The sequence below is a fragment of the Aquarana catesbeiana genome, linkage group LG01, assembly GCF_042186555.1.
Source record: "Aquarana catesbeiana isolate 2022-GZ linkage group LG01, ASM4218655v1, whole genome shotgun sequence".
In the NCBI taxonomy this organism is placed as follows: Eukaryota; Metazoa; Chordata; class Amphibia; order Anura; family Ranidae; genus Aquarana; species Aquarana catesbeiana.
The window spans coordinates 385,139,293-385,166,673 of record NC_133324.1 but is presented as its reverse complement, the minus strand read 5'-3'; the positions used below and the strand labels follow the sequence as shown (position 1 = coordinate 385,166,673).

Sequence of the window (27,381 nt, the reverse complement as noted above, 5' to 3'; positions counted from 1 at the left end):
TAGGCTAGTCACCGTGTATGGTTTACCAAGGAGTTCTAATACAAGGATTACATAACAGCCACCGGGATCTAGCTTAATATGTTTGATAGTGACAAGAGCTGATTTGGCTATAAGAATAAATGTGCCCCGAGAGTACGTGGAGTGAAGTGCATAAGCTATTTTTGACCTCTTAAGAGCCATGACTCTGGAGCCATGTAAATGAGTTTGCTGGAGAAGGATCACATGCAGATTGTGTCGTGCCAGGTACTCAAACATCAGTGAACGTTTAACCTTGGAGTTAAGTACCCTAACATTCCATGAGATCACGCATAGTTTAGACATAACCATGTACTGTATACCATAATGAAGGATATTTCCCATATTGCAGTGAGGTTACCCTTATCTTGGAAACTTGCGACCCCAATATAGCATGAGTCAATAACAACAACAATACATAGGTGAGAAGGGATAGTATTTCTGTTGCAGCTGTAGACTGGATACCAAGGTGACCGATCCGGCCAGAAACCATGGAGGAGAAAAGGTACAAATAATAAAATAAATTAAAAAAAGGATCTGTGAAGAAGTAGGCCTTGCCCTTATGAATGAGCCATGCAGGATTCAGCATGCTATAGGGTAGATGGAGGTCTTGCAGTCTCCTTTTAATGGCCAGAAAAGTAGCCAGTTAGGCCAGTTATAGGTGGGGGCAGGGGCCATTTGTTTGTTTCTGATGTATATTGGTCCAGGGACACACTGTACACCTTTGCTGCCATTGTGCTCTTGCTGGGTGTCCAGTGTGCTCCTGTTCCTTTAAGGGGGATTGGGCTGCCTCCAGGCCCACCTGCTTTCATCTATCCATTTAATGCATGTGCTTCCATTGTGGAGACACTTATAAATTCAATAGTGTTAGGACTGCAAGCATACACAGGGTGCCGTGAAGAGGCCTTGCAGCCTATGCATGCATTTGCAAATGCGTGCTAACTAAACCCCTGTTTTTAACGCAGACTGTTGGACAGGTTAATTTGGTTGGTTGGCAGACTGGTTGGTAAGTTGAGCTATGGAATGTTCTGTTTTTGTCTTTCATGTGATAGCCCTTCCATGTGCTCCTTGCTGTGAAGGCCAGTCATAGCTGGGGGCAGGGGCCATTTGTTTGATTGAAAGGTCTGCCAACTACATTCATAGACCTTGTTTCATTCATAGAAGCTGTAGTATGGCTTCTATGAATGGAGCATTGGGGCAGAAAGGGCAGGCTAAGCTGGGCTCACTTGATGAGAGGCTGTGACAGCCCCCTAGTTATTTTAGCACCCCACTGCACCAGAAGATTATGGGGTGGAGGGGGAGCATAGATAGAGGAGAAATTCACCTAAAGGAAGAGTCATCAGTGACACATCCTACAGACTGCAAGTTATGCCCTGTTTGCTGATTTTTCAGTTTTTTTTTATTTTGGCTGCACTTAGACTTTAAGTAGTGGTAAGCAGTGCAATCTTGCTGGTTGAATTTCAGGCTCTGGATAGCCTCTGAAGTGGTTCCTCTTAAGCTCTCTGTGATTCTTAGCTTTTCTGGTCCTTGGGAATGTCCTATTCTTTAGGTCACTCTCCAAAGTCCCCCTCACTGGCAGACACTGACTGCCTTCCCAAAAAGGTCCTGAATTTTTGGTAACTGGACCCAGTATACATTTGGCTACTCTTCTGGAATTTTGCCACTAATGCAGCATACACACGGTCGGACTTTTCGACCGGACTGGTCTGACGGACCGAGTCCGGCGGACAATACTATTGTGTGTGGGCTTCATCGGACCTTCAGCGGACTTTTCCAGTCGAAAATCTGACGGACTTTCGATTTGGAACATGCTTCAAATCTTTACGTCGTAACTCCGCCGGACCCACAAATCCCCTCGTCTGTATGCTAGTGCGACGGACAAAAACCGACGCTAGGGCAACTATTGGCTACTGGCTATCAACTTCCTTATTTTAGTCCGGTGTACGTCATCACATACGAACCCGTCGGACTTTGGTGTGATCGTGTGTAGGCAAGTCCGTTCGTTAAAAAGTCAGTCGGAAGTCCGTCAAAAGTCAGTTGAAAGTCCATCGTAAAGTCCATCGGACCAGTCCGGTCGAAAAGTCCGCCCGTGTGTACGCGGCTTTTGTCTCCTAGGGTGGCAATGAATTCAGGCACTATCATGACCAAAGGGACAAGTACAGATACCCCTTCTTTTGGACTTGCCTAACTTTTAGTTGGGGTCAGGTATTCTCAGTTAAACTAGACATTGATGGTCAACTGTAGGCTTGCACTTCACTAACAGGGTGGATTTCCCTCCTTCACTCTAACAGGATATAATTGCGAGAAGTGGCCTGATCCACTTTAAAGGGGATGCCCTTTGATTTCAATAGTTATTCATACAAAGTAAAAGAGGAAAAAATGATAATCATTTAAAAAAGCTCACTGGAGCTGGTTATGTGGCTCATATGCAACCAGAGCTACTCTCCAATGGGCACCCAGCAGCATCACTCACCAAAAACCAAAAGAGGATGCGTCAGACCAAATTCATAAAGGAGTTCAAAACAGATATTGACTGCCTAAAAGCATGTCTATTTAAATCAAATTCTGTATGTCCAAATGTGATTTGTTTTTTGACAGAAAAGGAGCAGTCCATCCTTAACTGATTTCAGATGCCTTACAGCTTCTTCAATTCCTCTTGGACTCTGGTGGCAAAATCTCTGTGCTCCGAGGGCAAGACTCCTCAGAATTCCAGAGTGGGTGGGAATTGAGTTAAAAGCTAAGACAGGAAAATGAAACAGTTGCCAAAGCTTCAACCTTTAACTAAAAGAATACTTTAGGGAGTACTGTTCCTTTAATGATATGGTTGCCTGGGGTACTTAGATGCTAAATCCTAGTCCCACTAAAAGTGTGCATTGTTAAGTGTGCATTGCATTGTTGTGCATTGTGCACCATAAGTGTGCATTGTTTAATAGTACAGTTATCCTCTAAAGCCACCCTTTTACTAACTTAACATAATTACACTAAGAATTAGATGGAAATTAGGGAACAGACAGCATGAAATATAAAATGATGATGCAGTGGCACTCCCATCCCAACATTCCTTGCTAACGGATGTGCATTGCAGTAATCCAAAATGCATGGTAATCGAGAACCACAGATGCAGTGATAGATAAAGGTTTCAGTACACTTTCCCTTTCCCCCACCAACCCTATCATTATCTACCCACTGATCTTCCCTACCCCTCCAGAAAATCCAGTGAAACCTCCCCCCCGCCTCCCCTGCAACATTATGGCTAACCTGCTTGCAGCTAAAGATGTTTAATAATTCCCCATTTAGACCGTTGTCAACACGACCCCACAGCTGCCAGTGACAGCTAAGCCAGTTGGTGCCTCAGGAATGAGAAGTGATGTGCATCTCTGAAGTTAAAGTGGTTTTAAAGGCGGATTTTTTTTTACCTTAATGCATTATCTGTATTGAGGTTAAAAACCCTCTGTGATCAGGATCCCCCCCCCCCTTATACTTATCTGAGCCCATTCCATTCTCAATCTAGCGCCGTGCCCAAGAGCAGTAGCTCTCCCTTCTCTCTCCTCACTGGCTGTGGAGGCAGCAGCAGAAGCCATTGATGCTGCTTCTGTTGTTGATCACAGCCTGTTATAAGAGATCGGAGGGCAGGGCTGAGCTGCACTGTGTGTGTCAATGGATACACAGAGCACGGTTCGGGATCGAGCCCCGCAAGTTCCCCAATAGCAAGCTGCTTGCTAAGGGGGCATTCAGAAGAAGGGAAGAGCCAGGTGTGCTGACAGGGGACCCAAGAAGAGGATTGGAGCTGCTCCGTGCAAAACCATTGCACAGAGCAGGTAAGTATATCATGTTTTTTATTAAAAAAACATTTTCCCTTTACAAATCACTTTAAATAATTCCACATTCAGACATCCACAGGAGCAGTGACAGATTCCAGCACAGGAACACTTCCAATACTCACTCACTGTTGTGCTCTGACAGATTACACAGTTTAATACAGAAGCCTAGTGGAAGCCTTCTTATGCTGCCTCCTTGTTTAGAAGTGAGAGCAGCAATCCGCTTTCACTCCTTCTGCGAGGCAGATGTATGAAAGGGAAATTATGTAACTTTAGTGGTGTCCACCAGTGCCTCTAATGTTAAGGCAGAGCAGATGTTTCTAAGCTGTTGAACACCAAATTAAATACAACTTTAGAGTCTTTGCTGTAATCTTTAATATGTAATCTTTGAGGATGAATTACTTCACAGTACAAGCAGCTAGAGGATGAATTACTTCATAGTACAAGCAGATAGAGAGATGAGCAAAGATGTGTTTTAAATCTCTATTATCACATGTCAAGAGTATGTAAATACTTTATTGTTCACTGGGTACAGGTGAACTAAAAATCCTTTGAAAACAAAACTGGATTAAAGGGAAGAACACCTAGATCCAGACCTGTGACAACAACATTTCAGAAGTCCACAGTTTTCCTCACATTCCTCTTTCTAACCACATATATTATACAAGCCTGCACTGATGTCATAATGAGGAGATAATATATATATTACTTATAATAGTAATATAACATGTAGTAATATGTAATATACTTCCACCATAATGTTGGGGCATCTCATTGTTATGGCCTGCTGATGGTCCACAGATCCTCTCTAGAAAGCAACCTTTGTTGCAAGTGTCAGACATGCTGAATTTCCAGATTACAAATGACAGCTCTGGAACATTCACCTTCAAAAATAAGTAAGCAATGGGAGCTTCCATATTAATATCCTGACAGCATGCCTATTACTCACTACTCATTATGTCTGCAAACCATCCCTACAAATAACATTACATTTGGAATACTTTTTTGTGTACACATTTAGACTGTACTCTCTTATAGAGAAAATTAAATTAAAATGTAAGTTCAGGCAAAAACTAACTAACTCTAAACCCGCTCTATGCCACATTCTAAACCTAATCTATCTAACCCTGTAAAGCAAAAATCCTTGTACTTACCTATTCTGCAGCCGATCCGGTCTGGTTTCCAGCAGCGGAAGCTGTCTGCAGGAGGGAATCGACAACGGCTGTGAAATGGCTGGGAAGTGACGTCACCCATAGAGTTACTATGGGGCTTCCATTGCCGGCTGCCTCTCCTGCAACCGCCTCAGCACTGAAGCCACCGCTAACAGCTAATGCTGGGACCGGACCGGAGTTACTGCAGGATAGGTAAGTACAGCGATTTTTGCTTTACAGGGTTAGATAGATTAGGTTTAGAATGTGGCAGAGAGCAGGTTTACCATTAGTTAGGTTTTGCCTGAACTTTCACTTTAAGTAATTCATGACAATCTAAACATTCTGTTTTTTGCTGTTAGGTGTTTTTCATTCAGTTAGTAGTAACTTCATCATGCTGAAGTTATATGTTTAAAATGGAAAAAATGCACAGGCAAAGATTTTAAGAAGCGACAGTTTAGCACACATATGAAGTCATACTGGAAAATATCATATAATTCACAGCAAGAGTACAATGTCTGGAAAATGGCTACGCATCACATTGACAATTAAATGACTTGGAACAGTCAGTAACAGGGTGGAGAATTTGCCACTATAGTATAGCCAGAGCACTAGTCATCAGCTAGACAGGGAGTGTTACGGCATGTGTTAGAGGGTTCAGTAACATTTGCCAGATGAATTACTAATGATGGCAATGCAGATAGTTATTGGCACTGAAAGCCACAATGAAAGCCAAAAACACTCTCTTTCATGCAGTTGTAAATATGGTTATTTTTTTACCTTTTTCAATTTATATTTCTAAATACACAGGCTTTTTGGAAAACAAAAAATAAGGCATTAGAATCTTTCAGTATTTTGTTATTGATGAATAGCGATGCACAAATCAGTTCACTTAAACTGAGATTTAATCTGGACTGAACAGATTACTAGTTGGACAGATTCTCAACTACTCTCATGTCCTTGAGGCTTCACAAATATGCGTTGTGATTATGTACAGTGCACAATGACGGACAGCACTATGCAATGTACTTGTAGCCCTAGTACAAATACTGCAGGTACCTAGTTAGTGGGGATAAGACTCTTGTCTATTTTGTCACATGAAGCATATAAATGTTTAGCAGGTTGCAGGTGAACTTTCTGTACTACGGATATTTTTAAAGAAAATAAAACCAAAGAATTTTTTTAGCGCACTGAAAATACCCGTGAATATAAAAATGTAAATTAAAGAACATGTGGAATGTAAACAAAAATCAAGTCCATCAGAAAAAAAAAACGTTCATGTCCATAAGTTGATTAAACCACAAATCCTTAATCCAGGCACTGGAATTATCAAGAGTAATAAAGCACCTCTTGCTGCCCTAGACACACACAACGTGTGCTGCCCAAGTCCCACCTCACATTTCATTGACAGCGACAGGAATGAATGGCTCCTGCTGCTTCTCGAGTCCCTGTGAGAAGAGAAAAAGAGGGGATAGAAGATTGCAGCCAGGCACAGCTCTTGATCCCTGACAGGCTCTGGTTAGCTTTAGAGAGGGAGGGCGAGGGAACTAGTTGATGGGGTGTTGTTTACCTTAATGCAGGGAATGCATTAAAGTAGAACTATGGGCAAAACTTTCTTTTTATTTCTGATAGAGTAAGGGAGGGTAATAACTCCTGTCAAATTTTTTTCGCCATCTCCATCTCTGTCCCATTGTGGAGATTTCCCTTCACTTCCTGTCCCATAGCCAAAAAGGAAGTGAGAAGATATCTCTGAAAATTACAGGATTTTTTTGGGGACCCCCAGCTCACCAGAACTAGTGTCCCCATTGGAAGATATCCCATCTATTACTTTTCTGGGGACAACACAGAAATTGGGGTTTTCTTTTTACTTTCACTTTCAATGATAATGGTAAACAGGACAAATAGAGCGGGTGAATCTCCTTAACAGGGGCACAGACCGCAATAAAAACTGACAGGGGTTTTAATCCCTCTTCACTCTGTTACATAGTTACATAGTAGGCGAGGTTGAAAAAAGACACAAGTCCATCAATTCCAACCTATGTGTGCTTATGTGTCAGTATTACATTGTATATCCCTGTATGTTGCGTTCATTTAGGTGCTTATGTAATAGTTTCTTGAAACTATCGATGCCCCCCCCTGAGACCACCGCCTGTGGAAGTGAATTCCACATCCTTGCCGCTCTTACAGTAAAGAACCCTCTACGTAGTTTAAGGTTAAACCTCTTTTCTTCTAATTTTAATGAGTGGCCACGAGTCTTGTTAAACTCTCTTCTGCAAAAAAGCTTTATTTCTATTGTAGGGTCACCAGTACTGTATTTGTATATTGAAATCATATCCCCCTCAAGCGTCTCTTCTCCAGAGAGAATAAGTTCAGTGCTCACAACCTTTCCTCATAACTAAGATCCTCCAGACCCTTTATTAGCTTTGTTGCCCTTCTTTGTACTTGCTCTATTTCCAGTACATCCTTCCTGAGGACTGGTGCCCAGAACTGGACAGCATACTCTAGGTGCGGCCGGACCAGAGTCTTGTAGAGTGGGAGAATTATCGTTTTATCTCTGGAGTTGATCCCCTTTTTAATGCATGCCAATATTCTGTTCAAAACTAAAAAAAAAGTTTTTCCTTTAGTTATACTTTAAGATAAAAAAACACCCAGCGTTTAGAACCACTTTAACCACTTCAGCCCTGGAAGATTTGGTTGCTCAATGACCAGGTCATTTTTTGCGATACGGCACTGCGTCGCTTTAACTGACAATTGCGCGGTCGTGCGACGTTGTACCCAAACAAGTTTGACGTCCTTTTTTTCCCACAAATAGAGCTTTCTTTTGATGGTATTTGATTATCTCTGTGGTTTTTATTTTTTGTGCTATAAACATAAAAAGAGCGACAATTTTGAAAAAAACACAATATTTTATACTTTTTGCTATAATAAATATCCCCATTTTTTTTTTTAAAAAAAAAAGCTAATTTTTTCCTCAGTTTAGGCTGATATGTATTCTTCTACATATTTTTTGGTAAAGGGGAGGAGAGGGGAGGGGAGGAGAGAGAGATCGGTGTCCATACTTAGTATGAACACGCGATCTGTCTCTACTCCCCTGAAAGAACCGGGATTTGTGTGTTTACACAAACAGATCCCGGTTCTCGCTCTGTCACAAGTAATAACCCCCCCCACGGTGCACTCGCATCGGCTCTGGGCACACACTGCGGGTGCGCACGCTCGACCCCAGTGGCCAAAAGGCGAAGCGATGTACGGTAACATTGTTTCGCCCAGCCGTGCCAACTGCGGTGGCTGGTCGGCAAGCAGTTAAGTTGATGGCGGGGTCTTTTTAATTTTAATTTTATCACAAAAGTCTCATGCAAGACAGAGATAGTTTCTCATACTCTTACTGGTCAGAAAGGTACAATTAGAAAATCCTTCAATGGACTCCTGCCTGCCTACCCCTGCTACTGTGCTGTTAAATGCCAATTGCCAACTACTTCTAAAAACAAGCAGTAAGTACCTATTCCCATCCCTGCATGCCTCCCAGACTGCCAGCATCAGCCATTAAAAGGAAAGCATGCTACTAGTAGCATGCTTAGTGGTACTTAGGGACTGGAAATAGACTCTAGATTCTAACCTCTCAGATATGGTGAGACTGGTCAATGATAACTGTGCCTTTGAGTGCCTATAGGCCATGAACACTCTGAAATATGATGCCTTCTCCATGTCCTGGAGCATCTGGATGGAAAGAAGTTTGGCTCTCCGATGTATGGCTACATGAGTAAGGCTCTGTTTCCACTACTGCGAGTTGTTGTGCGACTTGACACATGTGAAGTCGCATGAGAAGTCAAAAACCATGTATTTCAATGGTCCCCATTCTAAATGGTGCGACTCAAGTCGCAGCGACTCCAAAAAAGGTTTTTGTACTACATTGTTCCACCTTCGGTGCAACTTGTTCTCCCATGGTTCTCACCAGACGCATGACATCGCAACAAAAATCGCATTGCAAAGTCACACTGAAAACCCACGAGACTTTGGGGCCGCAATAGTGGAAACCTAGCCTAAGTAACGTTCATAAGTGATGGACGCTGTACCCTAAACTTTGTATGCCTAGAGGTTCTTGAATATTACTGAATTACTATCCACATGGCAGACTTGCACCTGACTGCTCTTTGAGTACTATACTTTACACACTGAATGTTTGTATTTCACTTATGTTAATTCAATAAAAATGTAATGAATCTGTAAAACTGATTTTAAAGAAAAATTCCAGACATTTTCCCAGTTCTGGGTAAAGTGGGGAAAGGTAAGTACCTCTATCAGGATTTTGTTTCTGTCTGTACCTCTACTGGATAGACTCATTCTCACATTCTATGTGAAGAAATTGTAAATTTTAGAGTTTTCAAGAGATCCCTATAATGGGGAAACCTTCCAATGAACACAATAGTGCTGGTGACAGCTTTGGGGGAATCTCCCCTTCACTTTACTTTCAATTTCTCGTGGGTCTTTGGAACAGGAAGCAATGAAAATTCCCCCAGTGAGGGATGTGGAGAGCAAAAAACACCCACAAGTGATTCTAACTAATCCTCACTTTTTAGAAAACTGTAAAAAAAAACAAAAAAAAAAAACCTGTCTACAGCTTGCTTTAATCTCAAACTAAATTTCTACTGTATTTGTTCAGTAGGGTGTGTAAAATAGTCTTCACTTATTCTTTGGGTAGCCCACAAATTATCACTAAGCTATGGTACAATTCAAATGCAATCATGTATTTGCAATAAATTAAGCACAATTATTCAATGTCATGATTGTGTGTGATAAATTCTGGTTACACCGTATCATCTTGCTTATGCTATAATATCTAGTTGTGCAATACCTTAGCACTTGTAGACTATTTTGCCTGTGGGATAGAATGACTACATATCCCCCACGTGGCACAGAACTTTCTCATCAGTTTAATGAAGCTTTATATTTTATAGCTAATGATAGTGTCTAAACATAGTTTGGGAGGTGCAGCAGGACTAGAATTGCCACCTCATCCCTTTAAACCCGAAGACCTTTGAATTACACAGGTTCTGAGGCTAATTAAATGCAGATAAGGCACCAAGTGAGTTTAATTACCACCTTAATCAGCCACAGAACCTGTGTAATTAATATGTCTTCTGGTTTAAAGGGATGAGGTGGCAACCATAAGCAGGACAGGAGAAAGGTATATGGGCAGGCAACAATATGTGGGAATGTAATGATAGTAAGCATTTTGTAAAACACCAATGAAGAGCTTATTTGTAGAAACATTTGCAGAATTAAAATATAAGCAACAGTTGATTGGTTGTAATATGCAGCATCACCATTTCTTTTGCACTGGTTTTCATAAAAATACATTCACCCGACAACATTTATATACATTGGCAGAAGACTTTCTTACTTGGCTTCACTTTCTTTCAATTCTTCATCCAGCCTGTGTTCGTAATGATTCATTGATGCAAAAAAAAAAAAAAAAAAAAAGGGAAAGAAGCAAGCATAACATAAGAAAAAATGCCAAGCAAAGCAAAGCCAAGGCAGCATTGAGTGTATACACCGCTGTTTTAAAGATTGCTGGAATATTTTAAGATTGGCATTATACTCTAAATTTAAAGTGTATACTCAGAAAAGTGTGACACCTAATTAAATGTGTTTGCTGTCCTCCACTCTCCTTTTCCATCTGGGCTTTGGGTCCTTCTAAAGATCTATTTGTGCTACACAGGGTCAGGACAGACGTGATGGAAATGAACAAAGGACATAATGTAGACATAAATAAAGAGGAAGACTCTCATGTCAAGGTATGCACTGAGAGACTGATGTGATGTGTGCACAAGTATGAAGTGATGTGTATAAACCTAGTTTGTCTTCTGCACTACAGCACACAGGCAAGAGACTTACCATTACTTTTATAGGATTATTCATAGAACAGCCGTTAAATTAAACACGAATTTGTCAGCTTTTCCCATTTTTTGATACTGGTTTTATTAAGGATTTCTAAGAATATTAAACATCAAAGGGAGAAATAAAAAAAAAATAAATAAAAAACAGGAAAATTAAAAAAAAAAAAAATCCCCCTCCTGGTCAAGAGTTGCAATATATGGCAAAATTTCAGAGGGGGAACTGGGTAAAAAAAAATCATAATATCTGTTCATAAATAAACAAAACTCATTAGAATATGAATTCTCTAGTGATAATAATGCAGTAATATAAAAACAGTAAAATACTGAATAAAGAAATATTGTGTTTTTAAAAATAGGAGAAAGGGATAGAATAAATAAAAAATCTATATTTTGTTAATCTTGTTTTTCTCCTATACAAACAGGCCCCCTAGATCAGTGATGGCGAACCTTGGCACCCCAGATGTTTTGAAACCACATTTCCCATGATGTTCATCTACACTGCAGAGTACCGGAGCATCATGGGAAATGTAGTTCCAAAACATCTGGGGTGCCAAGGTTCGCCATCACTGGTCTAGATGATGTCATAATAAAGAAGCTTTGCTAACCACTGAAACCTATAAATTGTCTTACTGCTGGCTCTACCAAATGAATAATATTAACTGCATAGAGAAGGTCAAGAAAATGAAATGCGCTCCACAGTAAGTCTTTGCATAAGGACAATTATTGGGTTCACCATAACTCTATGGTAATGGTGATCATCAGATATAGTCACTCTTTATTGTGTCAAGCCCTGTTATTTAGCACACAGCACTACTATCAGCAGCTCAGCAGGCTGACCTTGTTCTTGGTAGTTGTGAGAAGCATGTCTGAAAATATCAACAATCTTACACTTACTTAGATTTAATTATCTTCTGTTTGTAAGTGTTGTGAAACTAATCATAAATGTTCACCTCTTAATATATAGTTGCTCTCTAAGTCCAGGTTCACACCTATGCAAATTGGATGCAGGTTTCACCGCATCCAATTCGCATAGCAGGAGAATGTGACTGGCTCCCTATGGAGCCGGTTCACATATCTCCGTTGTGGCTGTAGAGCGCACTGCACAGAAACGCATCTTTGGCTCCATTTCAGGGCCAAATTCATGCATAAGTTCGGCCCTGATTCGTCCCTGAAACGGGGGACAGGGACGCACAGCGCTCCTATGCGATCTGCAGCCAGTTCCAGTGTGAACCCGGCCTAAAGAAGCTGAGCTCAAATGACATGTCCACAGTACTACCTGTAGCCTCACTAAAGCTGAACTTTTCCCAATCACTGGCTTTCCGTGCCTTTTTAAGCACTGTGTCTGTGTGGAAGCAGCCATATAGGTAGAGAAAAAGCTTTGCTTCCTCGTGTCAGAACCTCCAGCAAAGAGAACAATGAGCAGCATGGGACTGACATCTCCAAATAACCTGAGACTAGCAGTCAGAGGCAGCAGTGCCTTATATCTCATATCGCAGATATACAGTGATGAGGCTGTAGATCTAGGGGTTCCCTGGCACCCTCACATAACAGAAAGTGTTCTACTGTTTAGTAGATGGAATTGAAACCAAAGGGTAGACTTTTCCCAGTATTGCTTAAGCACTCTTAACTTAGGCACAATTAACATTTCTAATTCTCCCCTACAACATAAAAAAGAAATAAGGCTAGTTTGGAAGAAATTCAGTTACTAGAATGCAAGCAGCCTTAACCATCTTTATTATGGTACTTTATGTAATATCTAAGTTTTGTAACTCCAAACATGAAGTGTGCAATTGTCCTGGGCAGAGGTGTTCCTTCACAGAATCTGGACCAAATAGCATGTACTGAGAGTCCTTCTGAGAACACCATTCTCAGCATAGAAATTTGTGTGGGGCCTCCCACATTTTTACCACATTTTAGCTGGGGGTTACATAATGGCACAGCTGGCAAACTATGACCTACTATTTGTTGGATGCTTTGAAAGGCACATACATTTCTTCCTTAAGTAAATATTATCTACCTCATAGTGCCTTTATACCAACTTATTCATCAGAGTGGCTGGATTAAGCTCATCAGCCTTCAGCTGGAACAAGCAAAAGGGACAAGCAGAAAATAAAAGGAAATGAGAAATCATGCTTACACCATAGAAAACATCTTGTATTGCCCAAAAAGCAAAATTGCAGGCACGGGGAACTTCATTGTGTTAAATTCAAATCAGTTATGTTTTAGAAAGATGATCTTAGATCAAGACCTTGCGTGCGTGTAAGTAGCTTTTATGTAAAAGTCATGCAGGCATACATCAAAGAATGAAAGCAAAAAGGGAATATAGTTAGCATTCTTAGCCAGTTAGTGTTAACTAAGCTGTAAAGGCTACTTGTAGTTTACCTTACATTCCTTGGAAAACACCTTGATTCTTCATACCTTGCAAAAGAAAAGTGATTGAGTGTGGAGTATGAGTGAAATGTTTTAGGGCAATGGAAACAACCCACCCAGAAATCCAAAGCTTGTTTGAATAGGCTCTGCAAAAACTGGTTTTACATCTTTAGGTGATAAAAATCTATTAATAATGTTTATGACCGGTATCATGCATTCAGTAAAACAAGATGTCCAGAGATATTAATCACATGAAGTTTACCAGTTGCAGGTTTAGTAGACAGCCAGTTAATAGGTGATCACTACCGTATGAAAAGGAGATAATCAAAGCTGAACATTTTTGGCCCTTTTGTGAAGAGATAGCCTGTGATGCTATGCATTCACTGTACAACAAACTGCTATGGGTTACCATGTGTGCAACTTTACAGGGTACTATCAGACATGCAAATGTATGTACTTCTGACACAAGGATTAGTTGTCATGTATGCATTTTATGTCAAGGGATAAGACTATGGATAGTCAGTTTTAATAGTGGAACAATTAAAGATGTGGGGGAGATTTATGAATTCTGCTGACCAACAAGGCAATCCTAAACAGGAGCAGTGAGAGGGATTATGACACATTTTTATTATTATAATTATTACTATACAGGATTTAAATAGCGCCAACAGTTTAAGCAGTGCTTTTGCAACTATAACAACTGTCACAGTTGGATGCCAGGTTTGAAGGTGATGGAGTGCAAAAAACGGTCTCAAACACTTGCTAAAATTCTTTGGGACAAGAAATGCCAAGACTGTCAGTCTGATCTGTAATACATGTGTGTCTAATTTTGTCATTAGTTTGCTTAATAATGTTCATTATGTGATTTTAATGATCATGAGGACAACATAAAAATGAACATACAAAGACTGATCCCAATCTAATAGAAATAACAATTTGAATAACATTAACTACAAACAGGAATTGTACACTCTATCACATGCCCCATTATACAGATAACACCACAAAAATGCATGTCCTACCGCTGCTTTAACTAATTGTTGTATTTTAATTTTAGTAAATGTGTCTGGCCACTACCACAGTGCCAAAGGTTTATCCAGCTCTGCCATTATAACCAAATTCGGTCACAAAGAGTGGGGAGAGCTGTTCCTTAGAAAGGAACAACTACTCCATAGTTTCGCAAGGAGCTAGAGATATCAATAAATAAAGACTCGAACTTACACTTCGGTTTGATGGTACAATTTTCTTTATAGCAGAGCTCCAGTCACCATAATCAGTTTTTTGTCTAAAAGCACCCTCATGACTGGCACAGATTGTATATGACTATTTGGATACTGTTGCAAATGTAATTAAGTGTGTCTTTTTTTAATCACGGCTCTGGGCATCTGAAGCCCACTCGTGTTTTATCGGAGATTAGGTTTAGCTGGCTACCCAGCATGCAGCTCCCAATCTCGTGCCTGCGCAGTACAGACACTACGCGGTGCAGCTTGTAGATTGCAGCGGCAGCAGAAATTCCTGCCCCATTGTTACAGCAATCTGTCAATCAAAAGATAATCAGGCAATTCCCTTGGACTCCTGGGATTGATGACACTGATTATTATTATTATTATTATACAGGATTTATATCGCGCCAACAGCTTGCGCAGCACTTTATAACATGAGGGCATGATATCCCAGGAGTCCAAGGGAATTGCCTGATGATGACACAGGTGGCCACCAACACATTTAAAATAAAGGTATAATAAAGACATAATAAGGAAAAAATGTATATCCATTTAGTACTGTACTGCGGGTGGGCATGTGGATGAAAGCAACTTGCAAAAATAAATCCACCATTGGATTGTAAAGATTGGTCCTTAAATTGTTTTGGTAGATCTACTGTAGAGCGCACAGAAACTTAGAGTTGGAATGCAATGTATACAGGCATCTTAAATTTCAGAACTGTCCATCAGGTGGTTGCCTTCAGTGTGCAGCTAAAGTTGGCCATTAGCAGATTTTCAAGCAATGCGTATGAACATTTGTACGAAAATTTGTAGGGAAATTCAAAGGTACTTTTGATGACTTGATGAATGTTGTTCGTACTTCAAAATTTTGTTTGCTTTTAACAGACAATTTTGAAATGAATGGACTGTCCTGAACGTAAACTACATTTGTTATTAGAAAACTTTTTGTTCGAGAAAAATTTGTAATTCTGCTGCTTCAAATTTTCCCATCACTGTTGTTAAAATAAACATGTTTAAAGAAATTTTTTTTAAACAAAATTCTACTAGTACATTGCCAGCTTGACTAAAAGGAAATTCAGCTTTCCAAGAGACTGCATAGAATGGATAACAAAACCATTCATTACATAATACAGCGAAAGATAAGAAAATGTTAGTTTATCACACAGGGGCTCATATCCCAAGATGACCTTTGGTTTTAGGTTAAAGGTTTGGAGGATATAAGCTCAGCTTGATCACTTAAGCCTGGTACACACCACTAGAACACACCAGTCAGTGCTCACAGCCATTGGCTGCCAGTGCTGATCGGATACTGGTTTTCGAGCATGCCCGTTCGTCAGAAACTGGTCGTGAGACCGGCTTTTGTCGGACAGGGAGCTGTGCACATGGGTTGAAAGTCGTCTGACCGTTTTCGGCAGATTTTTGGCCTATGTGTACCCAGGATTATAAGGATTTTCTTCTTGCTTTGTAAATCAGGTTCTAAGGTGAAGTCGGTGTTGAATTTGTCTCGCCCCAATTACACCAACAAGGGCTAATCAGCAAGGACTCTAAAGAAGTCTGAAGATTATCAGTAATCTAAAAGGGCAAACACATCTTTCCTTATTTCTAACAAGAAATTAAAACTCCCTTAAAGCAGAATGCACATGGGGAGGCTAGGCCTACTTATTTTGGTTATCATCTTTCTCTTATTCAAACATTTAATGATCACTATTATTGCATGTTGCTGATTTTGAATAAAAATATCCTCCAAAATTTGCATGTTACGGTGTGGACCTTCCTTCTGTTTAAAATGAATACACAAGTTGACACAAAGTTCCGTGAGCACACTGTTAATCCACCACTGTGTATTTTCTTTAAAAAAATGTTAATATATACAAAACCAGATTGAATGACTCGATGACTAAATTACCAGGCTTTTAAAAGGAATTCCACAAATTTTTATATGTGCGTCAGAACCTGCTTTAGCACTGTTGTATGATTTTTTTTTCAATGGCATTTAGGATAGCATTTTTTTATTTTTAGGAGACAAAGGTTTTCTATACAATTGTAAAGAATTATAAAAGAGCATTCTATCATATGGTAACTCAGCCAAGTGAATCTTGCTGTTCATGATAGCTTAAGACTATAAGTCTGTAATGAGAAACAGGTCATTTCATATTTGCACCTGCAGCTGTGCTGAGGTGAGCTGTGAAAATGAAATCTGGCTCACTGTGACATAATAGATGTCATTCCCTTGTGTTTTCTGAATCTATTCAATCACTGCGGGCATTCACTAAAAGAGTATGGAAATAGCCAGGAGCTATTTTAGGTGATTCAGATTACATAACATTGTAACAATTCACACAAAGCAATTATACCTAATTTGTGTAGCTACCTAAAGTAAAATGCAATTTAAAACAAACTTATTATGCACACACCCACTGTGTGTGTATGATAGGGTTTTTTAAATTAAATTACATTTCTGTGGGTGAAACCAACATTAATAAAACTATAAATTATTTTTACGCTGGCAATTTGTAATATTAGTAGCCAATACTACATGTCTTTGTGAGGTTAAAATGTATGTTGCTAAGTAATACCTGCATTTAAACTGGCCACATAACATAACCCAAATGTAATTGCAGAAGAACAACAACCATACAGTAAAACCATTTGATGCAAATAGTTACAGATGCTTTAAAACATAAGTATATAGCATACAGCATTCTCAGGTTGGACGAGGTGGGTCTCGTCCAATCAGAGAATGCTCAGCATTTATGTAGAAAATGCTCTGCATTCTCTGGATGGCACAAGTACTGAGCAGCTGACTTTCTGTGTTCAGAATGCAGTGGGGCAGGTGCTCAAATGGGAACCTGGAAACAAATGGAGATCACTGGACTAGAGGTGTCTACTTCAATGATTTCCAGCTTCCAGGGGCATCAGCCAGGTATGGTATATACATAATTACATAAAACAGCTTTCTGATGACATGTATAACACGAAATGCATAGAGGCTATGTGTCCGCTATTCACTGATGTAATATCCAGTCTTGCTGGTTTCCAACCCTTGGGCTGTGGAACGCACGCCGTGGCTGCTAGGACACGTGGAGGTTCACTTTGTGCTGTACATGTTGGTGCTAAGATATAGCACTTTTAAATGTAAATAGACATTACTACATTTATCTGCATTTACCAATTTTGAAGAGCTTGTTGCGCTATGATCTCCTTTATGTTTTCTCCGAGTCATATTACCTAACTATTGCTAAAGAAAAGGGATCATGTCTACACATGTTGTTGGTTTTAAGAAATCCATCATAGTTCCAAGGTTGTTACTACTTTTTGGCTCTGGTGAGTTTGAATTTCACACGCATGTGTGTGGTGGAGCATCACTTGGAGGACATTACAATATATATATATATATATATATATATATATATATATATATATAGAGTATCTCACAAAAGTGAGTACACCCCTCACATTTTTGTAAATATTTTATTGTATCTTTTCATGCGACAACCCTGAAGAAATGACACTTTGCTACAAAGTAGTGAGTGTACAGTTTGTATAACAGTGTAAATTTGCTGTGCCCTCAAAAGAACTCAACACACAGCCATTAATGTCTAAACCGCTGACAACAAAAGTGAGTACACCCCTAAATGAAAATGTCCAAATTGGGCCTAATTAGCCATTTTCCCTCCCCATTGTCATGTGACTCGTTAGTGTCACAAGGTCTCCGGTGTGAATGGGGAGCAGGTCTGTTAAATTTGGTGTTATCACTCTCACTGGTCACTGAAAGTTCAGCATGGCACCTCATGGCAAAGAACTCTCTCGTTGCTCTACATAAGGATTGGCCTAGGCTATAAGAAGATTGCAAAGACCCTGAAACTGATTGCAGCACGGTGTCTAAGACCATACAGTGCTTTAACAGGACAGGTTCCACTCAGAACAGGCCTCACCATAGTCGACCAAAGAAGTTGAGTGCATGTGCTCAACGTCATATCCAGAGGTTTTCTTTGGAAATAGTCGACCAAAGAAGTTGAGTGCACGTGCTCAACGTCATATCCAGAGGTTTTCTTTGGAAATAGACGTACGAGTGCTACCAGCATTGCTGCAGGGTTGGGGTGTCAGCCTGTCCGTGCTCAGACCATACGCCGCACACTGCATCAAACTGGTCTGCATGGCTGTCATCCCTGAAGGAAGCCTCTTCTAAAGATGATGCACAATAAAGCCTGCAAACAGATTGCTGAAGACAAGCAGATCACAGGAGATGGACTACTGAAACTATGTCCTGTGGTCTGATGAAATCAAGATAAACTTATTTGGTTCAGATGGTGTCAAGCATGTGTGGCGTCAACCAGGTGAGAAGTACAAAGACAAGTGTGTCTTGCCTACAGTCAAGCATGGTAGTGGGAGTGTCATGGTCTGGGACTGCATGAGTGCTACCAGCACTGGGGAGCTACAGTTCATTGAGGGAACCATGAATGCCAACATGTACTGTGACATACTGAAGCAGAGCATGATCCCCTCCCTTCGGAGACTGGTCCGCACGGCAGTATTCCAACATGATAACGACCCCAAACACACCACCAAGACGACCATGACCTTGCTAAAGAAGCTAAAGGTAAAGGTGATGGACTGGCCAAGCATGTCTTCAGACCTAAACCCTATTGAGCATATGTGGGGCATCCTCAAATTGGAGGTGGATGAGCGCAAGGTCTCTAACAACCCACCAGCTCCGTGATGTTGTCGAGGAGGAGTGGAAGAGGACTCCAGTGGCAACCTGTGAAGCTCTGGTGAACTCCATGCCCAAGAGTGTTAAGGCAGTGCTGAAAAATAATGGTGGCCACAAAAAATGTTGACACTTTGGGTACAATTTGGACATTTTCATGTCGTACCGGCTCCAGCCCGGAGAGGGAGAGTGGGATCTGTGGGCACCGGCCTGTCCCCTGGTGTGACCGGTGGCCCTTCCGAGGACGGAGGAACAGCGTGAGAGGGAGGGCGCGTCTATCCTGGGAGGACGGAAGATGGCGGCGCGCACCTCTGGGTCACAGTCGGGGCCTGGGAGACCTGGGACTGTCGGGACGCGCGCTAATGATATCAGCAATGGCAGGAGGTCGGGAACGGCACAGAGGACACCACGAGTGGCCAGCATGTCGGCTATGCAGGGCTCGCCTGTGGCAGATGAGGGGAGAGGACAGTCTACAGCCCAGAGGTCGGCGGGACCCGCAGTAGCAGTCCCAGGCGGAGGTGGAGGAAGAGGGGGAGCTGGAAGAGGATGTTCTGGCAGCAGCGAGGGAGTCTGGATCAGTTGCTGGGGGGGTCACCGGCCCCATGCAGCCTGGTGAGTGCTCTTCTACTATGTTGCCTTTTCTTTCTCCTTCTGTAGTAGATGGGCCAGGGGTCGGGAGGCACGAGTTAGGGCTTCTGTTCAGAGGTTAGAGTTGCTTGCTCGCGACGTATTGGCCAGCCTGAGGGAACTGTTGCATAAACTCGAGGGGGGGGGTGCATGGGGTGGCGACAGAGACATTGCAGGATCTGCCGAGGGTGCAAGTGGGATCTGGGGTTCTAGACGGAGAAGGACAGTGTGGCCACGGGGCTGGAGAAGTCAAAGGATGAGATTGGCAGATTCGGTGAAGTGCGAGATCTACGTATGCTTCGAGGGACCCCTGGGTGCTCAACTTAAGCCCGAATTAAGGGACAAGATTTGGAAGGGGGAGTATGTGGAAAACTTTTCCTTGCTCCCCCTTGAAAAGTTTAACCTGGACCGGGTAAAACCTGACAAAAGCAAGAAAGAGGAGGAGGAGGTGAAGAGGAGGTATCGCCTCATCCCTCACACATTTTCCAATTGGTTGCAAGCTTTTGCGATTATGGCTAGTGTGATCGGTGAAAAAACGCCAGAGAATTGTTCGACTCTTTTTTGTTACCAGGATACCATTGATGAGGCCAATAGGGTTTATGGTGGCGTGACGTGGCTCCATTATGATGAGCAATTCTGGCAGCGTAAGGGTGTCTGGCCTGTTATTCGCTGGGAGCATAAGGATATTGGCCTCTGGATGAAACTGATGACCCCCGCCAGGGTTGGGAATCAGTTTTTTCCAGGAGGGGCTGGCGGCACCGGTACCTCAGGTATGTCGGGCTCTAGGAAGAAAGGGGACTGTTGGCAGTTTATTGAGAGTTAGTGCTGATTCGGCGGTACTTGTCGTTTTAAACCCGAATGTTCCGGATGCGGTGGCGGCCATTCACTCACCCGCTGTTTTAAATCAGGAAAAGGTCGGCAGGTGATACGTCTGGAAAGAGGGAGGACTCCAGTGAGGGTGGAAAGGATGGTTCCTTTCCTAAATAGGTACCCGGATTGACTCCTGGGGGGATTTACAGAGAAATTTCATATCCCGTGCACTTTTGCTGTTGTTCCACCCAATAATTTATGTTCGGCGCTCCAGTACCCGGAGGTGGTGTCGGAGAAACTTTCTAGGGAAGTTTCCCTAGGTAGGATGAGCGTTCCTTTTTCCTCTCCTCCGTTTCCAGGCCTGGTTGTGTCCACCCTAGGGATGGTTCCCAAGAAAGAACCCCTCAAATACCGCTTGATACATCATCTCTCCTACCCTAAAGGGGGCTCGGTTAACAATGGTATTGACCCGCAGGCCTGTGCGGTCACCTATACATCGTTCGATGCTGCTGTTTCCTGGGTACACAAGTATGGCTGGTTCTTTTGGCCAAAACAGACTTGGAGGCGTCGTTCTGAAAGTGTTCACCTTTTGGGTTGTCGGTGGCAAGGTTCGTATTTTGTCGATCGTTGTCTACCAATGGGGCGTTCTATCTCCTGTGCTCTGTTCGAAACCTATAGTTCTTTTGTCAAATGGGTTGTGCGGGATATGTCCGGCCTGAATTCCATCATCCACTATCTGGATGATTTCCTTTGCATTGGACTGCTGGATTCCAACGCTTGCGCGGTTTTGCTGGGGACGCTACAACACATAGCGGAACGTTTCGGCATTCCTTTGGTCCCAGACAAAATGGAAGGCCAAGCGACTGAGCTGGTTTTTCTAGGCATAACGATTGATTCAGTGGCCATGGAGTGCCGTTTGCCCTTGGACAAACTGGTGGCCCTGTGGAGGGAGGTTAGCGGCGTGGCAAGCAGGCACATGGTTCAGTTACGGGAGTTGCAGTCCTTGTTTGGGAAGTTGAATTTTGCCTGCAGGATCATTCCTATGGGCAGAATTTTTGGCCGCCGGCTGTCCTTGGCTACAGCAGGCGTTAGTGCCCCATGGCACTACATTTGTTTGACTAATGCCCTGTACACACGATCTGACATTGATCGGACATTCCGACCACAAAATCCGTCGGATTTTTTCTGACAGATTTTGGGCCAAACTTGTCTTGCATACACACAGTCGCACAAAGTTGTCGGAAAATCCGATCGTTCTGAACGCGGTGACATAAAACACGTACTTCTGGACTATAAACGGGGCAATAGCCAATAGCTTTCGTCTCTTAATTTCACTGTGTGTACAGGGCATTAGGATTTACGGGCCAACCTTAGGATTTGGGACTCCTTTTTAGAGTCCTACAATGGTCGATCTCTGTGGATGACAGGTCCTGTCAGCAATGCGGATTTGGACCTGTTTACAGATGTGGTTGGATCGGTTGGCTATGTGGCATACTTTCTATGTAAATGGAGTGCGGAACAGTGGCCGGAGGAATGGAGTTTGGCGGGTTGCTTAAAAAACCTGGTATTGTTGGAACTGTTTGCGATTGTGCTGGAGGTCGAAAATTTGGGGGGAATGCCTTTCGCAATAGGAAAGTACGCTTCCACTGTGACAATATGGGGGTGATAACGGCTATCAATAACATCTCAGCCTCTTCCCCGCCTGTGGTGCGCCTTCTGCACCACTTATGCCCTGTACACATGATCAGACATTGATCGGACATTCCGACAACAAAATTCATCAGATTTTTTCCGACGGATATTGGCTCAAACTTGTCTTGCATACGCACGGTTGCACAAAGTTGTAGGAAAATCCGATCATTCTGAACGCGGTGACATAAAACACGTACTTCTGGACTATAAACGGGGCAATAGCCAATAGCTTTCGTCTCTTAATTTCACTGTGTGTACAGGGCATTAGGATTTACGGGCCGACCTTAGGATTTGGGACTCCTTTTTGGAGTCCTACAATGGTCGATCTCTGTGGATGACAGGTCCTGTCAGCAATGCGGATTTGGACCTGTTTACAGATGCGGCTGGATCGGCTGGCTATGGGGCATACTTTCTATGTAAATGGAGTGCGGAACAGTGGCCGGAGGAAGGGAGTTTGGCGGGTTGCTTAAAAAACCTGGTATTGTTGGAACTGTTTGCGATTGTGCTGGAGGTCGAAATTTGGGGGGATGCCTTTCGTAATAGGAAAGTACACTTCCACTGTGACAATATGGGGGTGGTAACGGCTATCAATAACATCTCGGCCTCTTCCCCGCCTGTGGTGTGCCTTCTGCACCACTTATGCCCTGTACACACGATCAGACATTGATCGGACATTCCGACAACAAAATCCATCAGATTTTTTCCGACGGATGTTGGCTCAAACTTGTCTTGCATACGCACGGTTGCACAAAGTTGTAGGAAAATCCGATCGTTCTGAACGTGGTGACGTAAAACACGTACGTCTGGACTATAAACGGGGGAATAGCCAATAGCTTTCGTCTCTTAATTTATTCTGAGCATGCCTGGCACTTTGTGCATCGGATTTCTCTACACACGATCAGAATTTAAAGGATCGGATTTTGTTGTCGGAAAATTTTATATCCTGCTCTCAAACTTTGTGTGTCGGAAATTCAGACAGAAAAAGTCCGATGGAGCCCACACACGATCGGAAATTTCGACAACACAATCCGATCGCACTTTCTCCGTCGGAAAATCTGACCTGTGTACAGGGCATTGGTGTTGCTATGCTTGCAATTGAATGCTTTCATTTATGTGCACAATCCTGGGATTTGTAACAAGATAGCGGTTGCTTTGTCTCGTTTTCAGTGGGATGAGTTTTGCGTGTTGGCACCAGCAGCGGAGCAACATGGGCGCCTTGTCCCTTGGCTGTGGAAGATCGCATTGGAGTCGCCGCTGGATTGATTTGGGATTCCCTGAGTGTCGTGACGTGGGAAGCATACTCCAGGGCCTGGCAGGCTATTGGAGGTAGGAGGAGTGGAGCCTGGGGTGGAGGTGTCCTCCTTGGTTCTGTATTTCGTGGTGTGTAATTTTTTTCAGGGGCGTCAGCGTGGATCATAATTTGGCGGGCCTAGCATTCTGGTTCAAGTTACAGGGTGTTGGGGATTTTACCAAATCCTTCGTGGTCAGACAGGCTATGAAGGGGTATTGCAGGGCACACCGTACCAGTGACGGTCGCCTATTTCCATATTGCGGGCCGTCTTGGAACAGCTGCAATCAGTTTGTTCTTCAGTTTATGAACGGACATTGTTTCGGGCGGCCTTTTTTCTGAGCCCTCCGGATTGGTGAATTGGTCAGCCCCTCAAAACGGATAGCTGGGGGTGTATTATGGGAGTATGTGGTATTTACTGATTCATCGGCACGTATTAGAATACATCGTTCCAAAACATATCAGGGCAGCAGGGGTGTTCAAATGGAATTGTTCCAGGGCAATACTACAGGTCTTTGTCCAGTTTCTGCTCTGGAGCAGTTCTCTTTGGTACGTCCGCATTTAGGAGGTCCCCTGTTCGTGCATGCTGATGGTTCCTGTTTATCCAGGTTTCAATTTGTGGTGGTTTTTTGCAAATGTTTGTTGGAGGCGGGTCCTGACCCATTGGAGTACACGTCTCATTCTTTGCTCATTGGTGCGGCCACCGAGGCGTCTCGTCGGGGTTTGAATGACAACGCGGTCAAGCAGATAGGCAGGTGGGAGTCCAATAGATTCCGGATGTACGTCAGGCCTCAGTTATTGTAGGCCCTAGGTGTCGGTTATAATTTCCCGTTTTTTCCGTCTTCTTCATTCTTTTTTATGTTGTGTGTCAGTTGGTTTTTCATATTGGTGGGTGGTACTGTAGTTTTCTGTTTACTTACAGGTCAGCGATGCCTCGTCTGGATCCTGGGGCATTCGTACATCTTTTGAGGAGCCAGAATGGCAGAGGTCAGGCCAGAAGCTAGGCAGTTAGACCCCCCCGGGAGTTAGGCAGCGTCCGATGGATTGGTGTTCGGGGCATGCTGTGAAGTCGGGTGGTCCCAGAGGTTAACCATTTTGCCAGACTGGACAGGGCTCCAGATATCCTTATCATACATGCAGGGGGCAATGATTTAGGCATTGGATCCATTTAACCATTTTGCCAGACTGGACAGGGCTCCAGATATCCTTATCATACATGCAGGGGGCAATGATTTAGGCATTAAGAACCCTGGATGACTGAGGTCAGTTGGGTTTAGACCCTGAGTCAGTAGGTTGTGGCTGGGGTGGCAACTCAGCTAGCTGGTGCCTCAGGGGTATATGGTACCGTCAAGGATCTCAAAATCAATGTATCTGGATTAGGTCAGAATTATTATGTTAGTTATTTTAAAATAAAGCTGTTTGTTAATAAAAGGTCGATTTCGGCCATTTAACCCCACCCCATGTGTTGTGTGGTTCTTATATAAGTAAGGGGGTGGCATTGGTTAAAATTAGGTAGCATTTGGTCAGTTGGGTGGTTAGCTCTTAGCTACCATAGCCAAGAAAAGAACAACTGTAAATTGTTGGTTTTCCATCATTTGCTGTCTTGGTGACAATGGTAACCAGAACAAATAGCTCTTAAAACAGACAGTTCTTAAAACTTAAGAGAAGCTCAAGTCCACTCTAATTTATACAAGAAAAAAAAACAGAAAGCAAGCTGTCATGAATGGAAACCCATTCATATCAGTTTAAACGATTGCTGTTACAGTTCATCACTGTACACTCACTGGGATTCTTTTTTACCAACGACATGTAGGAGAATAGATTTATAAAGAATTTTGATTTTATTGGATATGTTTTATAACAGAAAGTAGAAAATATATATTTTTTTTTTTTTTTATTAGAATGTTCTGTCTTTTTTGTTTATATAGCAAAAAATAAAAACCCAGTAGCGATCAAGTACCACCAAAAAAAATCTATCTGTTGGAAAAAAAAATATATAAGTACAGTGCTGAATGGCAAAATATGCTCTGGTCATGAAGGGGGTAATATTTTCCGAAATGGTTAAACTAGTATTTCAAACCTGATCATCTATAATTGCAGTCAAATTACTTGGCACTCTTAGATAACTGCAATGGTGAACTGTGGATGGTATTGAGATTTTCACACCATTTAATATGTAATAACCCTCCACTCAAAATTACTCAGAGGATACCCATTTTAAGTGACACTAATATTTCAAAATTGTTTTGTGATGGCTAGCACTTCAAATGCTCAGAGATGTCCGTTGTTGCCCACTAGGGACATCCTATATGGCCTTATCTTGCCCTAATGTTGCAAGGAATGCCAAAATCAGATGCAGTATTTTTAATGATCACTCTGTATATGGGCACACTAAGTACAGGTGGGCAGCATATATGGGGCTGTTGTCATACTACTAAAAATCCAACCTCTCTTTCCAGAAACATTCTCTGTTATAAGTTGTTATCTTACTTGATAATACTTTCTGGAATCTGCACATAGTCCATTGGAATAAGTTCTCGCAGCTCAGCTAAACTGGACACATATTTTATCTTGCTGCTGAACTTGGAACTGAAAAAAAAGCAGATTAATAAGGTTAATATCATGTGAGTTATGGTAAGTATGAAAAGTTGCTGAGTTTCTTATGACAAAAAAAGTGTCAGTATTACACATCATCAAATAAACCGAAGTGTCAATAGTACACGATGAATTTAAAAACGATAAGATATAGAGAACGATGATAACAAACATCAATAAGATAATAATATGCTCAAAGTCCACAATAAAATATCAGTGTTGCAAAGTGGATATTAAACACTATCATATAAACATAAGTGTTGATGTTGCAAAGTGAAGATAAATAACATTATAAAACCAATAATGTAGAAAAGTTCTCAAAGTCTCAAAACCCCCAAAAGTCCAAATGTGAACCAGTGTTGAAAATTAATATAAAACGATAAATCCCCAACTCCTACCGCATCCAATCCTCAATCTCGAAAGTTTCAAAGACTTCTTCAGCAACATGCGTTACTAGATTCCTGGCGTGAAATTAACCCTATGAAACGCCAATATACATTCTAATCCCATCCTCATAAAACATTTTCCCATATCAATTACATACTAATCTCAATAAGCATGTCCCCAGAACTGCTCACTTCATCAGTTATCCCTTTTACATGGACTGTGCTATTCTCTCAACTTTTACCTCTCTAATACCTAAAACACAAGATTCCACGTGGTATATTAATGATTCAATCCTATCTCACCCATCACATTCCTCTGATTTAGAAATAGCTATAAAGACTATCTAGCTCACAATAAGACTCCTGATATATCTCCATTAACATTATGGGAAGCACATAAACCAGTTCTCAGAGGGGTCTGTTTAGGCCAGGCATCATTTCTTAAAAAAAGAAAATGACAAATGCAACGAAAATTAGAAATGGAATTTAATACTTGCCATGCAAATTTGCAATCTAATCCTACCCCTATAACTAAAAAACAGCTTGATAAGGCATGTCTAAACCTCAACCATTTTTTTATCAGAATCTGCTGACAAATCCTTGCATAAAACTAAACATAAATTCTATCTCAATGCAAATAAACCTGGTACTCTTCTTGCCTTAATTAAAAAATGAAAATCGCCCTTCTAAACCGTTTCGACTAAAATTACCCCATGATAAATACACTAGTCACCCAGTAAAGATCCTTCATACCTTTCAAAAACATCTCACTTCCCTATATAAAAAAGAAGGATCTTTTGATCAAAC

The 27,381-nt window shown here is 41.9% G+C and overlaps 1 protein-coding gene across 15 annotated transcripts in view; it reads right to left on the bottom strand.

Annotated features, from left to right (window-relative positions):
- The window catches only part of PRUNE2 (prune homolog 2 with BCH domain), a 446,654-nt gene that overhangs the window by 26,223 nt on the left and 393,050 nt on the right, over nt 1–27,381 (bottom strand). For 4 of the 15 annotated variants that reach the window (XR_012245007.1, XM_073634004.1, XM_073633948.1 and 1 more), the window contains 3 exons: nt 26,084–26,182; nt 13,258–13,293; nt 10,380–10,412 (listed from right to left, as the gene is read on the bottom strand). Coding sequence is in view for 10 of the 15 variants with exons in the window: in XM_073634004.1 (XP_073490105.1) it covers nt 10,380–10,412; nt 13,258–13,293; nt 26,084–26,182 (168 nt within the window). In the remaining 5 variants the exon portion in view is untranslated. Of the gene's footprint in view, nt 1–5,761; nt 5,793–10,379; nt 10,413–13,257; nt 13,294–26,083; nt 26,183–27,381 lie in introns of all 15 variants that reach the window. The other 11 variants (XR_012245011.1, XM_073634032.1, XM_073633966.1 and 8 more) reach the window with 6 other exon arrangements.